At 35.9% G+C, this 17508-nt stretch overlaps 1 protein-coding gene across 1 annotated transcript; it reads right to left on the bottom strand.

Moving 5' to 3' along the window:
- Window positions 1–5307: 5307 nt before the first annotated feature.
- RPT3 (regulatory particle triple-A ATPase 3) lies at window positions 5308–16974 on the bottom strand. The gene is made up of 6 exons (XM_006842523.4): window positions 16250–16974; window positions 8328–8558; window positions 7974–8132; window positions 7626–7778; window positions 6857–6940; window positions 5308–5458 (listed from the first exon to the last, which is right to left on the bottom strand). Exons 1-6 carry the CDS (start codon window positions 16736–16738, stop codon window positions 5324–5326), a joined length of 1251 nt encoding a protein of 416 aa, XP_006842586.1. The 5' UTR covers window positions 16739–16974; the 3' UTR covers window positions 5308–5323.
- Between the last annotated feature and the right edge of the window lie 534 nt (window positions 16975–17508).

Genomic DNA, 17508 nt, shown 5'->3' with positions numbered 1-17508 from the left:
AATAAATATTATAAATCACTTTACTTTTATACCTACTAGTTGGGTTATTTACTTTTACATACCTATAAGCAATAAGTATTATAAATCACTTTACTTTTATATACCTATAAGCAATAAATATTATTTCTATAAATATTGGCGATATAAATAACTTTACTTTTATACCTACTAGTTGGATTATGTATGTAAGTATGAAACTTGAAAATACATCTTTTTTTTATATATAATTTAAAGAAACATGAAAATACATAAAAAAAATTGATAATTTAAAATCCCTTGTGAAAATGTAAAAATTAATCTTTAATCTGACAAATTTTAAACATCACACTATCAAATATAGATTTATTAAACAAACTTCTAAAAGATGCAAAGTTGAAATTCTACTTTGTGGTAAAGACAAAACATTACTTTCTAACATTCTTAAATTTATAATAATAGTAAAATTTGATTATGAATAATTATGGATGCATATTAATTCATACAATTACATTTAAAATTTTGAAACAATAATGTGCATATTTTTTTTAAAAAGTTAAAATATTTTTAAAATTAAAATTTATTAGTTAAAAATGTAAAATTTTAATAAGCATTTTTAAGATGCATCAAAGCTCCTTAGGAATGGAGGGCCAAGACTTCCTCTACAACATAGAGCTTATATATTTCCCCTTATCCAACCGTTCATTCTAAATGGAGGGCTAAGATTGCCCCAATCACAATGTCACATCTCTACACTATTTTATTTTTTATTTTTTTCTATAAACTATTTTAATGCCAAATTTTGTATGTTCAATCCTCTATTAAACTCGCACTAGCAAAAAATATAATTTTTTTTTAATAAAATAAAATAGCCAAAATAGCCCTAAAAGTTTTTGGCCATGATATTTTATCAAAAAATTATTTTTAATATTTTTTTATAGGTGTGCCCCAATAAGAAGATGGCAAGTACCAAATTTCATTCTCATACAATTTGTATAAAAATAAATAAAAATAAAATACTTTGAGATGTTAGATCTTAGATCAAACGATGAGTGGCTCTCTTGATCAAAATTGGATGGCTGGATGGTAGGGGAAGCATAGATCTTCTATGTTGTAAAAGAAGTGTAGAAGCTTTACTCATATGAAAATACATAAAACAAATCTCTTCATAATATATAACATAGTATTATAAGCCAGTAAAAAACTCAAAAAGGGAATCTGCTGATACAATGATTACTCTGAGCATGAGAATACTGATTATAGAGAGCCCAACAATTTCACGTGGTAAGCATGAGAATACTGGTTAGATACAGAGAGCCCAACAATTTCATATGGTTATAGAGAGAGCCGAACAATTTCCTCTACTTCCAGCCAAAACTCAAATCAATATTGGATGAAATATGATTCTAAAAAGATTGTCGATACCCACTATAAACTTTACATGGGTCTCTCTCTAAATAAAACCAAGCCTTCTCTTTAAAAAACCCAACCCCATCTATATTGGGTTTATATCATGCATATTTTTAGTGCTTTCAACCCAACCCATCTCTCTTATTTTATGTGGGTTTACATCTAAAGGAACACAATAATAATACTTTCAACCCAACCATCTTTTTTTCTCTCTAAAATCGAATCTTATATTTTTGATAAAAACTCAAAAAAAAAAATCATTAACGGTTCTCTGCTCTCTCCTCTACCAAGGAACACATCAATGCTTTGAAACTCAATTCTTGGTTTATTTTTTTTGACAATCATTTTTTTTAACATCACAAATACATCTCTCCAACTGTCACCAACAATCAAATCTCTTATGTCATCGAGAAAGTTTGACATGGGGAAAAAGAGAAATATGTGGACGAAAAATTTCATTAAAAAATTGCCATGAAACCGATGTAATACTACACAAATATTTGAGAGAGAGGTTATAAAAAAAAAGAGTGGGAATCTCAAGATGTTATTTGAAATTACAGCAGTGTGCACAGCCCTTCAACAATTTGTCCTAGAGACAAATAATCTGTCGTGGTGGCTGATAATGGGCCGTATAGTAGTCCTCGAGGCACCATCTTGGCAAAACTTCCAGCATACTAAACAAGATAAGTGATGTGAAACTCTTATACCCACATCCCCATGCTCACATCCTCCATCTTGATCAACAAACTTTTACACCCACATCCCCATGCTTACATCCTCCATCTTGATCAGCTTGAGGCTGTGATTAGCATGTTCAGAGATGATAAATCTTGCAATGTTAATTGAAATGATGTACCCGGGCCCACTGGCATAAGGGGCATATACTTCCTCAGGCCACTCTGTATATGTGGTAGCCCATTTCCCAGATCGGAGAAGCCTGAGCAACAGGTTGAGGATATCCATATAATGGATTTTTTTTCCGATCGGAGAGAGGCCTGTGCAACAGGTTGAGGTTACCCAATTGTCTCTCTCGAACATTCATCCAACAAAGAAACAAAAAAAAAAACCAACAGTAAAGCAGTGAAGTAAGTTACATTCTAGTCAAAGTATAAACCATAAAAACAAAGAAATAAACTCTCATTTGCAAAAGAATCCATTAATGCTCTCAAACACATTTCTCTCTCTAACCTCTCATTAAGAGTCTCAACTAGTGCATAAAAACAAAAAAGTCATATTACATAAAACCATTTACATTCATGGATCAAGGAAAAAATAGACCAAGAAAAAAATAGACCTAAAAGGAAAGAAAAAATAATTAAAAGAAAAAAGCAAAAAAAATCAAAGAAAATGGAGTTTACTGTACTACTTAGAGGAGGAACACGACCTATGAAACAAATTGAAATTCGAAATAATGGTATAGAGAAGTTTGAGAAATGGTAGGGGCCTGTCTTCCGTATTGGATTACCAAAAAAAACCTGCTTCTAATATTTTTAAAAAGAATTACAAAGAAATGATTGTTTTAAATCGTGCATATACAAAACTTTTGCAAATATAGTTTCTAAAAATACTACATGCAATAGGTATGAATATATATCCCTTAAAGATAACTACCATTAGAATAATTTTTTGCATTTTTTAGATTTATCCTATTATTTTCAAAATTATATTAAATATTTATTGCTATATAAAACAAGTTAATGTAATAATAATAAATTAACAAAAAATTATTTATTAATATTTATAAAAATTATAATTATATTAATTTAAAATGCTTTTTTTTCTCTTCCCCTAAGGATTTAGCCCCTCTCTCCCTTAGAAAATGAGGGCGTACAACTTTAGGTTTCTCTCCCCCTTAAAGATTGGTAACTATCCTACAACATATCTAGTATCAAGATCTTTTTTTATTTTTACGACATGTGTCACCCTTTAACACTGGCTTAATAATGTAGTATTAATAAGCTATCAATAACTTTTATATACCTATAAGCAATAAATATTATATCTATAAATACAGGAAAAAATAAATTAATTTTGGCAAAATAATTAACTTTACATTTCTATATCTATAAGCAATAAATAACTTTTATATCTATAAATATTTGCGAAATAAATTATTTTTGGCAAAATAATTTTATATTCCTATAAGCAATAAATATCTATAAGTATTGGCGAAATAAATTTATTTTGACAAAATAAATAACTTTACTTTTCTATATCTATAAGCAATAAATAGCTTTTTTATCTATAAATATTGACGAAATAAATCAATTTTGGAAAAATAATTTTATATAGCTATAAGCAATAAATATTATATCTATAAATATTGGCGAACTAAATTACTTGACTTCTAAAACTTTTATATAGCTATAAGCAATAAATATTATAACTATAAATATTGGTGAAATAAATTAATTTTGGCAAAATAAATAACTTTTTATACCTATAAGCAATAAATAACTTTTATATCTATAAATATTGGCAAAATAAATAACGTTACTTTTATACCTATAAGCAATAAGGGTGCAATTTGTATAAAGCCGAGGCTCTAAACAATCAAAGTAAAACCCTCCTTCAAATAGTGTCGCTTCAAATAGTATCGAGAAATAAAGTTTCAATACTAGAAATCTTTGTGAAAGCCTTAAAACAATCAAAGCGCTCCTTCAAATAGTGTCGAGAAATGTAGTTTCAATACTAAAAATCTTTGTGATAGGCCTAAAATATATTTTTATTTTTATTTATAAATTTAAAGCTTAAAAAATAGAGTAGATCGAGCAAATCTATAAAAGTCTTGCAAATTAGCGGTCCAAAAATCCGTTACAAGATGCACTATTTCTAAAACTTGAAATCCTTTTTTTTTCATGTCCATGCATCTGGATGTCGAGATCATCACTTTGAATATATTTGGGCATCAACACAACCTCTTAAGGTGCAAATTTTTAGATGGGCTATAATTTGATTGTTTAGAGCCTCGACTCTATATAAACATTTTCCGAACAATAAATAACTTTTAAAGAAATTTACATAAATATCCGTTTTAGTTCCTGTTATTACCAAAATATCGAATACTTTCGATTATTACTGATATCTATTTTTTTGGACTTCATAACAATTTTTTTAAAAAATACTAAACTCATTTTCAGTTTTTAAAAAATCGAAATCAAGCAATATCAGTTTTTGAAAAGCCGAAACTTTTAAATTTTTGATTTTTCAAGAACCAATATTTTCAAGAACCGAAAGTTTGATATTTTTTATTTTTAAAAAACCAAAAACATAATATTTTCTTATATGTTCAGCCTTAGTACCTAGTTCTACACTTACTCTGTATTAAATAATTTTCCCTTATAACAATATGACTAAGAAAAGCTTTCGAAAAAAGTTTATATAAAGTATCAACTTATGCTGTATGGGTAAAGTGCACCTAAAAAACCCTTAAGAGAAGGTTGCTCCCACACTAAAAAACCCTCAAATCAATCATCTCGACCTCGAGATTCATAGACATGAAAAAAAAGATTAAAAAAGAAAAAGTTTTTAGTCCTACAAATAGTTTATCTTCTAGCACATTATTTAAACCACCCATTTTTCAAGACTTTCAAGTGTGTATGGATCTGCTTGATCATCACTTTACTGGATTTTTAAATTTCATAATTAGGAACAATAATATATTTTTATGTTATCGCAAGGCTTTACGGCACCGAAACTGCATTTTTTACACATGCGCACACAAAGAGAGGCTTACCATTATCCCACAAGAAAATTCTAACAAAAATAAGCATCCGTTTTGCTATACATATTGCCAACTACCATTGTAACAACGAAAAACTTGGAAACGGAAGACAAAAAGATAACCAAATAGATCTTACCATTCAGGTAACTTAAAGTTCAATGCTCACTGTAACAAAACAACATAGCACCGTGAAGGAAGACACAGAATTCAAGCCTATCTATAAAAGTCGAAATCGGTATCCGGTTTCTTGACATTTGTTCGATAACCCTTCTCAAAGTCCTTCGGCAATATTACATAACGGTTCTTCCGCACGGCATGCATCCCAGCCTCTTGACAAATTGCAGCAATCTGTACAAGTTCATGAAGACATGAAATTCCACAACCAAATTTCACCAGCTTTTTTTTTCTTGAGATTCAATTTATCCCAAGTAGTCTTAAGAAAAGCAATGAATCTTCTCATAAATTTTAAATTTAGCCTCTTCCATGACAAAGCACCATACTACATTAAATTCACATAATTGTCAAAGGGGATTGGGCGACGTTGGTTCATTCAGAAACCGACTCATAATTCATTGACCTTATATTTTCCTCACGCTCTTTCCCCTTCCTCTTTCTTCAGAATTTCATTGTCATGATATACTGCAGTTTATACATTGCAATTCCTATGTAAATGTTTCAGTAGAGCATACGTCACAAATTGTGTTATGATCCCCATAATAGATTCTAGCTAGAGTAATAGCTAAATCTAAAGGTGGCAATCGGCCCTGTAGCCTGGCTCGGACCCAAAAAAATACGGCTTGGGCCACAAAATGTGGCCCAAGGGCCAGCCTCCTTGGCTTGAGGGCAGGGCCTGGGTGGCCCTTCACTTTTGTTCTTTAGATTTTCTTTTTAATTTTTCAGTTTTTTCATTTGGCCTGGTCTGGCCCGGCCCGGCCCGTTTAGGGCCAGGGAAAGCCCTATAGGGATCAGGATTATGTTTCATTTTTTCCATTTGATTCTCAGAGATCGGTAGGATTATTCCATTTTAACGGTTCTTATGCTCATATATCTCCCCTAAAATGCCCATCTCCATTTGTTTGTGAAGTGTGATCACAAGTTTTACAATTATCATGTCTATCTAGAGTTTGTGTGTGCGCGAGGAGATGAGATCAGTTCCCACTTTAAACTCCAAAATCAAACATGCTAGTGCGGACTATCCTGGAAATGGCTTGGATTATATATATATACATACATATATAGGGGGAAAGGCTGGCGTCAGTCCATGGGCTAACCACTATAGTGTTAGCCAACGACCCAGATGAGTTGATGGTCACGATCTCGTTTCGTATTTGAATTTTCATTTTTTTTCTACAAATCCAAATGACTTGAAATTTTAAAAATTCATTCTTCACATCAAAGCACCCCTAATAAAAATATTAAAAAAATAACTTTCTAAAGGTATTTTGATCAATTTATATTTTATGAATTATTTTTTATATTTTTATTAGATTATCCTATTTTTAAAGAATAGACGCTCAAAATTTTAAGTTATTTGGATTTGTAGAAAAAAAATGAAAATTCAAATACGAAATACAATCGTGACGATTGGATCGGGTCCAGAATTCAGTCTAAGCCGTTAGCTAACACTGTAGCTGAAGGTGGTGGGCTATCGCTAGCCTTTCCCATATACATATATATATAAATATAAAATCGAAAACAGAGTCAAAGAAAGAGCATATCCAGTTAGCTATTTAGAGTAGAAATTACCTCAGCAGCACTGATTTTGTCTGGTCGAGAAACATAATCTTCCAAGTCGACTTCATCACCTAGGTTCATTTTTGCAGTGCACACCTGAAAATAAAGAAGGGTTAACTTTTTGGAAAAAAGAAATACAGATTATACCAGCCAGAACTCAGCTTTGGCTACCCACTATCCCCTTAAATTGCCAAATATAATGAGTCCTGATAAATCAGCACCATCACATATAAAATACATCGATAAATGGAAAACTAGCTGGCGAAACACACTTAAAACTCCCAGTTACAGTAAAATGCAAACACTCACTGTTCCCAACAGTTAAAAAGGCAAAGATACCCCTAAGTTTCCTAAGATGATGAAGAGATTCTGAATAAACTCATGAGAACAACTCGAGATTGGTAATCCATCCTAAGTGACACTAAATTTACAAACCTAGCACATAGAGCCCAGTCCTTATATCCCTAGTTTGGTTTCATACAATGAGGACAACAGAAAGACCACTGCCCATTCAGTAACTCCTATGGAAATGGTGGATGGAGAAGACACAACACAGCAGAAGACATAATTCCAATGGTCGATCTCACTCTCTCCATCACAATCCATCATTCCAATGGACGATGGTTTTCCATAATCCACATTGAAAGTTGGTAAACTTCTTCATTCATACAATAAAAAATCTTTATGTACAGAACGGAAATAAAATTAAAAAAGACAAAACACATTGAGCAGGTAAATTGACAGGAATTAGAGGCACAGAGACTAGGGAAACCAAATTCACCTGAAAGACAAGCCTCTTTTGGCGCCTATCTGGCAGTGGGAATTCAATTTTTCGGTCAAGCCTGCCAGGCCTTAGAAGAGCAGGGTCCAGGGTGTCTGCCCTATTGGTTGCCATTATCACCTTCACATTCACCGTCTGATCAAAACCGTCCATCTGCATATTGCATTCAATCAAATACACATAATTCCACAACTTGATAAATGAGAGAGAGAGAGAGATAATTCGACAACTTGATAAAAGAGAGAGAGAGAGAGAGAGAGAGAGAGATGGTGACAAACACATGAAAATCAGGATTTCTCCGGTCATTTTTCAAGTGTTTTTTCTACCACCCTATTTCTATCAGCCCACCTGATTCAAAAGCTCCATGAGAATACGTTGCACTTCCCTGTCAGCTCCAGTTTGTGCATCAAAACGTGCAGTTGCTATGGCATCCACTTCATCAATAAATATAATGGCAGGTGCATTTTCTTTGGCCAAACGGAAAACATCACGGACCATCCTTGGACCCTAAATATAAAGACCAATCCAACTTAATTAAGGAAGAGTAAGGAAAAAAATGCAAGCTTCAACATTTAAAATATGATTTGATATCAACTGTGGATCAAAACTGAATTTTAGGTTTCGGACAAATGTTCTGCTTAATTCACTCTTGAATAACATTCTTTTTATTTAACAAAGGAGAACAATAAAAGTTCAACTTACCTCACCAAGATACTTCTGAACAAACTCAGAACCAACGACACGAATAAAAGCTGCTGTTGTGTGATTGGCCACAGCCTTGGCAAGCATGGTTTTCCCAGTACCAGGGGGGCCATAGAGCAAAACACCACGAGGCGGGTCGATACCAATTTGTTTATATAACTCATGATGTGTCAATGGTAACTCGACAGCCTCACGAATTTCTTGCTTTTGTATGTCACAGCCTCCAATATCCTACACCATCACGAAAAAATTAAATTGCAACCAATTTATTTTGCAAAATCTGTCACACAAATCAAACAATAGCAGGAACATTTACACAACAGACAGGCATATATTATCGAAACATCAAAATCCAACTAGCTCTTCAAGTTTAAAAATAACAGAGTTTTTTTTCTCTTCCAAAATTGGTGGTTTAAAAGGATTCAGGATGTGTTTCAGACATTTGCACTACATGAACTGCAATTGTTGCAAGCACATTTTTTTGCTGAAAAAGAGTCCACCAAATCTAATTATAGTAAGTTCCAAGCACATTTTTATTTGACTTTGAAAACTCCAGGAAACATAGCATATCATCTTTGAGTTCGAAGTTTCAAACAATAACATCTTGATGTGCTTCGATCATTACTATATCCAAAATACCACAGTTTTCAAGCCCTCACTCAAGCATAGTCACCCATCCTAATGGCTATAATTCACACAGCCCTTGGGGGCTTGCACACCACCTGTTTTTTATATTGTACATGCATTTCTTCTTAGCCTTTTAATGTAAAGCGCCCCTTTAGGGGTTCATGTACACTTCACCCACGCTATGGGTGAAAATTCTTACCTTGTAATTCCTTTTATTTTCTTACTACAAGTCAACAGCTTCCCAGGAAAAAGAAAAACCCATGGTTTTCAAGAAGGTTTAAAAATATTTGGCACTGGCAGACAAAATAAGGCAACCACAAATTTCATTATACAAGTCTCTTAAAGACGAGAATTAAATTCTCCCTTAGTTCAAAGCTCAAAACTCTCCAAACCCCAAAATTGTAAAACAAGTAATATCTCATAATGTCAAACAAAATCATAATGTCAAACACATAACACCCTAATCACATTCATAATCCAAATAAAAGAAACATCAGGAGCAAGTACCCAAACCCTGACCGTAATACATCACAATAAGTTGCAAACTTCTGAAAAATATCATGCCCACATTGAAAATGTTAAAGATCGGCCATACTTCAGGCATTTAAAATTAAAATAAAACTAAAACTAAATATAAACAAGATACATTACCAGAAAAACTTGGCATGAACTGAAACACCAATCATAAATTGGATTACAGGGGAACAATGCCAGTGATGGGTTGGAAGAAATGGTATATGCAAAAATAGCAGGTCATTGTATAAGGTGGGCCACATATCACCTTCTGAAAAAAGTGCTATCAAATTTGTAGCAAGTGGTTTAAATGGAGCTGACAGCAACAAGAAAATCAAGAATGCCTATAACGATTACTTAATACCCAGATAATAGTGTACGCTTAAGAGTACCAGTAACAGAATGCCATATTGATAGAACGGCATGCAATAAGGCCTTGATCAAAACTCGCCCGTAAAAAAACCTATAAAATCTCCAAAATAGACTTATCTCCACTGGCTTTCTTTCACAACCCATTTAGCTCACAATATTTATTCAAGTAATAGCAAACATTAGCAGCTCTCTTGGATTTCTTTTCACTCAAACCAAACATTATAGGCCACCGAAATGAGAAATTCTCTCGAGTCTCGATTGGAGAAGCTCTTCCGTTGTTTGGAATCCCTAAGGGGGCGTTTCAATTTCTGGAAGCAGCAGTTTTGGAAACTGCCACATCCTAAAACTGTATTACGTCCCAGTTTGATTATGGGAAGTACTACATGTTTTTTGAAAGCCACAGTATCCCATGGCAAGCAAAACAACGTTGAAAGGAGGAAATGGCAGCTTCCATGAAGGGCCATGGAAGAGGCCATTTCCATTCTTTGGGAAAATGCAGTTTCCAAAACCACGCCTTCCCATTATCAACCACAGCATAAAGGAACTCTAAGGTTTGACAATCAGAAACCAGATCTAACTTCCAAATTATTCCTCCCAGAATATTTTCATCCAAAAACTTACTCATCTTTTAGACTTCTTCAGAAACCCAAAACAGTCTGTAGCAAGTCCTTTTATGACATACTTTAGGTAGGAAACAGAAAAACACGATGTTGCAACCCCACGCCAACCCCCCAAAAAAAAATAAATCCTGACCACCCAGTCCTAAAGGCCTCTTCTATTCTATATTTTCTAAAATATTCCATAACCCTTAGAAACTCCTCCATGGAACAAACTTATTCTTTATTGATAGTACAAAATTTCTTACTTCACGAATTTCTACACTTCCTGTATCTTTACAAGTTCTTGAGTGCATCTCCATGTGTTCCTTAGTTATGGACTTTATTGATTAGAATTTAGACCATACATATATACCAATGAACTCAGTGACCCCAATCACAACCCTATGCCCAACAGCTAAGAAATACTATATAGGGCATATTTACTAACTGTTAGCAGCAGCACAAAGATAAACATCTAGTGAATGAAAAAAGTTGTGCCTCAATTTATAAAAATGCCTATGCAAGACGATCTGGAATCTCTTCCTTCCTAGAATTATTTTGTGGATGGTTCCCTGGACCTTCCAAAAACAAAAGTGTGTAATTTAGAGGATTTGCACTTTAGCAATATTTTGAGGAATATCATCAAGAAAGTAGAAAATTATCATGGATGTGAGGAAACACATGTTCAATCAAAGGATTATGTATCCACAATCTCATGAACACTACGCAACAAGAGCAGTTAAGAATAAAAAAATAAAAAAAAATAAAAAAAATGAAAAGGCAAGGTTTGGAATGATAGACACACAAACACGTATACACGTACCTAGGAAATCCCACATGAAGCACTTCCGCATGCCCCTTAAGACTGTACCTCGGCATCCACTCAAAACATGGACCATGTTTGACTACTATTTTTTCAAATGATGAGGAAGATTGCACTAAACAAAATTACAATACCCAACTATAGAATTAAAGCTCAACTTGATGTACATATCATAAGAATCCTGGACCTTCTGATGTAGGTTATCTTGGTATGGATGGAGATGGATTAGTTCCTGAAGGTCTCCCTTGGACCTTCAGGATTTCTGACTCCACCAAGACAAAAAGTAAGTAGTTTATGCTTACAACTCTAATAGTGGAGGGGAAGTAAATGAATGCGATAAGTTAGGAGAAATACAGGAGAATAGAGCAATATGAGGGATCGAGGATATGCGGATGACATTAGTTTTTTTGATGAGTAACTGAATCGCATTAAAACTGTAAACTTGTGCAATTTGGCAGGGTGGATGACACCACCTAGCACATGGAATTATAGAAAGGGCTACAAAAATGTGGCACCAGGGTGAACACAAGTACAAAATGGCACCAGGTGTATGCAACAGGGGCCAAGTTGGAAGCATCTAGTCGAAAGGGGATGGGTGGTAATGGATAGAGGGCAGGGAGACCCCTCAGAGGACAAGGGTGTCAGCCACGGAGTTCGTTTCACGCCAAGTGTGCTGAAAGGTGACGTAGAGACCTTGGCTCAAATGACAGATCTGCTCTAAGATGTTCTCTAGTCTCCTGTAGCACAGGGCAGCCCTTGCTGGCCCATGAAATAAAGATAGGAGGATCGCCTTCAATGAATATCAAAGACCCCCAGTCTCTGTTGAAGAGGGAAAGGCTGTGCAGAAACCCTAGGGACTCAATGGGTGAGGCACCGCAGAGTAAACTGGACAGGAGGAGAGAATGGCATCCCCATTGTGGGTATGAAATAAACTGCCGAAGCCTGCCAGGACAGGGTTTCAATAGGCGCTTCCATCAAAGTTTAATTTTATGCCACCTTGGCTAGGGGCCATCCACACAGAGGACCTAGAGTTGGAAAAAGGAGTGGGAAATGATTACAAAAGTCCGAGGACTAGAAGCTACCGAATGATTTGTTCGAGGAAGCCCAAAATACAATAATAAAAATAATCAGTTGGATGATGACGGGAATGCGAGAGGAGGAACTATCAAGTACCCATCAGTTTCTTTCAAGCCAAATGGACTACATTATCACCTGAATATAAATGTGCCATAGAAATCGCCTGGCATCTGACGTGGTAGTGAATCAAATAGTGCTATTTACAGACTTCTACGACCAAAGAAAAGGCAAACAGAGGATCTGGAGATGACAATAATGAAGAACAAATGATATGCTGAAGGGCTGCCAATGAGTACGGAAGTCCAAGGACAAGAAACTGCTAAAAATAGTTTGTTTGAGGAAACCCAAGGTATGATAGTTTAGGTGCGATTGGATGATGACGGAAATGCAGGAAGAATTATCAAATACCCATCAGTTTCTTTCAAGCCAAATGGATCAGTTTATCGCCTGAAATGCACCATAGCAATCGCCTGGGTGCTGCGAGGGGTACCTAATACAGGGTTCCACGACCAATGATGGCGAAACCCCGCTCAGTCAAAAGAGGTGAAGGAAACGAGTCCAAATTAAGGCGATTTGTGGGCAAAGCAGCAAGTGATGAAGATTAGACTCCTCATCAGGCCCACACATGATGCACCTATTTGCAAGTGGCATCTCTCGTCGTTTGATCTTGTCAACAATGAGAGCCTATTGCAGGAAGGCAAACTAAGTGAAGGCTTAAATCTTGGGTGGGGCCGAGAAAGCCATGCTCTATTTGCTGTAACTGGTATCTAGCTCTTCTGGACAACGTCTTAAAGAACGAATAAATGGAGAACATACAATTTTAGGAGTGAGTCCAGATTTAAGATGGTTTTGTCTAGATCCCAGAGGGGTAAGAAGGAATGAGGTGGGTCAGAAGGGAGACAAGTTGAGATTCCTCAATCCAGGTGAGGCCTGGTCAAATAAGAGTCCAGACCAGTTTGCTGCGCACATGATAAGCAATGGTAGCATCGCTGTTTATGGCAGTACAGAAGAGGGCTGAGAATGTAAGGCCTAGGGGTTGATTGCCAAGCCAAAGGTCTCTCCATAACCTAGTACAATTCCCAGATTTGGAGGACGTGCAGTCTGAAAAACTGAAATTAAGCTGCCTAATCGCACTCCAAGCACCCAATACCCTTGAGGAGCCCACCAGATCTTTCCATATCTTTTTCAATCACTTCTCCCCTCATGTGCTCTTGATTGGTGGCAAAACACGACCACAATTTACCGAGAAGAGCAGCATTGGTAATTTGTAGATTTCAAAACCCCAACCAGCCAGCCAACTTGCGTAAGCAAACCTGGTCCCATTTAATCACATGGAATTTGTTTGTCGCAGAGCTACCATTTCAAATCATGAGTTGTTCGAGTTTTTGGGCCACCATTACAGCCATGTGTAAGAGGGACATCTGAAACACTAGTTTAAATTAACAATGTGGACTTGATAAGCGTAATAAAAGAAAGTATGTGACGCATCCAAGTGGTGAGCTCCTTTTCAAATTTTTCACAATGGAATCCCATTGTGAAAAAACTGAAAAACTAAAATTAAGCTGCCTAATCGCACTCCAAGCACCATACCCTTGAGAAGCCAACCAGATCCACCAGTTCCATATCTGTTTTCAATCATTGCTCCCCACAGGTGCTCTTGATTGGTGGCAAAAGACGACCACAAAATGCCAAGATGAGAAGTATTGGTAATGTGTAGATATCAAAATCCCAACTCGCCAACCAACTTGCATAAGCAGACCTGGTCCCATTTAATCACATGGAATTTGTTTGTTGCAGAGCTACCATGTTTAATAATGAGTTGTTCTAGTTTTTGGGACACCATTACAGTCATGTGGACGAAGGACATCTGAAACGCTAGTTTATATTAACAATGTGGACTTGATAAGAGTAATATGACCCCTAAAAGACAGTAAGTGATGCATCCAAATGGTGAGCTTCTTTTCAATTTTTTCACAGTGGAATCCCAATGTGAAAAAGCTGAAAAACTGAAATTAAGCTGTCTAATCGCACTCCAAGCACCCGATACCCTTGAGAAGCCAACCAGATCCATCGGTTCCATATCTGTTTCAATCACTGCTCCCCAGAGGTGGTCTTGATTGGTGGCAAACCATGACCACAATTTGCCAAGAAAAGCAGTATTGATAATTGTACATTTCAAAACCCCAACTCGCCAACGGACTTAAGCAAGCAGACTTGGTCCCATTTAATCAAATGGAATTTGTTTGTCGCTGAGCTACCATTCCAAATCATGAGCTATTCTAGTTTTTCGGACACCATTACAGTCATGTGGAAGAGGGGCATGGGCATCTGAAACACTAGTTTATATTAACAATGAGGACTTGATAAGAGTATGCCAGGAATTTGCTTGGAATGGTCCTGTACCACTCCCAACCTTTGTGGTAACACTTGCAATTTCTCATGGTCCAAGCCTGCCCCATGAGTTTAGTTTTTGCATATTAAACCTGAGAACTGTAGCTAGATCAGACAGTGAAAGAAGAGTCGACCTCCTGTAGGGATGCATCTAGGAAAACCAGAGTATCATCTGCATATAAAGAGGTGGGATATGGTGGTGAGACCATGATGAGAGGAGAAGAAGCCCAAAAACATCCCTCCCTAGTGAAGACTTCGACGACTATGGATCTATTGAAGACTTCAACCACTATTGCAAAGAGAAGAGGGGATAGAAGGTTCCCTTGCCTGAGGCTCCAAGAGGATGGCAAAAATCCTTATCGGGAGCCATTAATTAGGATTGAGAAATGCGCCTAGGACCTGGAAGCCACTTCCTGTATTTGGATCTGAAGCCCATTAGATGCAAAATTCTACTGCACCCCCCACCTGTCGACATGGTCAAAGGCTTTCTCTAGATTCAGCTTAGAGAGGGAGCTTTTCTCTAGACACTTCATGCACAATGAGGACATCATCAAGAATCTACCCGATAGTGACAAAAGCAGTATGGTTTGGGGATAAGAGATTTATGATATAAGTAATCCTGATCCATCCAACAACTCCATCATAGCCCAAGAGATTTGATCACATATCTTTTCCTGACCAGAGAGGGCAAATTTAGATAGAATCTAAATATTGGGAATACTGACATTTCCTTAAAGATCATACTGCATGTGACATTTCCCTAAAGACCATATTAAAAGGTACATCAGAGGCAAGTGTAATCACACAAAAAACTTCCACAGAAACGCTCAATGGGTTTTAGAGAAGCTAGATGGGAAATCTCAATGCCCTAGCATCTCCGATATACAAAACCCATAAATTAAAACCTAAACCACAATTACATTCCAATGTAAGGCTATTGTACATCATCACTACAAACCCTATCTGAGTGTTAAAACTAAAAATTAGAAACTAACAAAAAATCAAAATGTAACAGAATAAACAGGAGCATTGCAAACCCTGTTCTTTATTCTTTTCCGATGAAGCCCTAGGCTGATAGTTTACAACTTTACATAATATCCATGTAACTGAGAAAAGTCTTGAAAGCCATGAAGGGGCTTTGGTCACCTATTTGTAGCTCATGAATTGCTCTTAGTTCAATGAAATTATTACTTATCAAAAGAAGAACTGAGAACCCTGGGAGTTAATATACACATTAAAAACAAGAACTAAACTAGTTAACCAGAAAAATGCAAACCCTAGAGATCAAAAATACACAAAAACAACATACGAATAAAGAAATTCCTCCTAGAAAATGCCAATCTTCATACACAAACAACAAGAACAAAAAAAATTACATATTGAGAAAAACAATTGCAACCCTAGAATTGATCACATCAATGAAGACAATCAATATACAGACAATTCCTTCCCGATAAATATGGAAATCCTAGGGGTCAAAATACAGAAGAAAAACCAAACAATTAAGACAAAAAACTCACATTATACGTGACATCAGGCTTCTCAGACTGCCCTAGAAGAGAGATACTTGAATCAGCCTCAGGAGGAAGCACATCAACGAGAGCATTTGAATGCCTATGCAAAGCCACAGAGGCTGAAGGCTTTAAAAGCTCGCGATTAATGGTGCTCAGTATCCTTACATAATAATTAGAACCAGTAGTTGAACCAACAATTCCATTGTTCTGGTCCACCATCTCCATGAATTGGCCTATAACCAAGGGAACAGACTGTATCCTCTTTACCTCTTCCTGAGCCCTCAAAAGCTCTCTCTTGAGGTTCTTCTGCTCATCTTTCACATACTCTTCTTGAATATCGATGAATTCGAGCTGGCGTTGCAGCGACTTGAGGCGACTATAAAGATCGTCTTCCTCTGAATCAGAGTGAAGATGGGGTTCAGATTTAGAGAGAACTGGAGGAGGCTCAGATCGCAGGTCTAGGGTTTTAGGTTCCACCATTACAGAGACCGCCATGATTGAGAAAAGAGTAAGAGGAAGACCTAGGTTTTCCCGGTTGAAAAACGCCGTCGAATTTTGGGTTTTCGAGTTTCCCGGTGTCAGAGAAAAAGCGAGAGAAACAGTCGGTTTCTTGATTGAGAGGGAATAGGGTGAAGAGTCGGTGCCATTATATTGTAGAGAGAGAGCGAGAGAGGTGGAGAAAAAAACTAGAGAGAGAAACTATGCCTAGGAGAGAGAGGAGAAGCATGGACAGAAATTGGGTGCAGAGACAGATTCCTATTAAATAAGGGTGCGGTTTGTATAGAGCCGAGGCCCTAAACAATTAAAGTAAACTGCACTTTCAAACCGTGTCGAGAAATGTAGTTTTGATATTGAAAATTTTTGTGGTAACTTTAAAATGTATTTTTATATTTAATTATAAATTTTAAAATTTCAATAAGAGTGTAGATCGAACAAATCTATGAAAACTTAAAAATCTTAAAAATTGATGGTCTCAAAATGTATTACAAGAGGCACAATTTTCAAAACTTGAAACCCATTTTTTCTCATATCCACGCACGTTGATGCCGAGATGATCAGTTTGATGATATTTGAGCATCAAAACACCTTTTTCTAGTAAAAATTTTGAGGTAGACTCTAATTAGATTGTTTAGAGCCTTGGCTCTATATAATTTTTTTTTTTTTTTGTATATGAAAGCAAAATAAAGCTTCGCCTCAAATCCTCATCTACAAGTAACTTTACGGAAATCTCTATAATGACTTTAAAACCAATTTTCAAAACGACA

The sequence above is a fragment of the Amborella trichopoda genome, chromosome 8 (assembly GCF_054954075.1).
Source record: "Amborella trichopoda isolate Santa Cruz 75 chromosome 8, AtrichopodaSantaCruz75HAP2 v2.0, whole genome shotgun sequence".
NCBI classification, from domain to species: Eukaryota; Viridiplantae; Streptophyta; class Magnoliopsida; order Amborellales; family Amborellaceae; genus Amborella; species Amborella trichopoda.
This window is presented reverse-complemented; position numbering and strand designations above follow the sequence as displayed.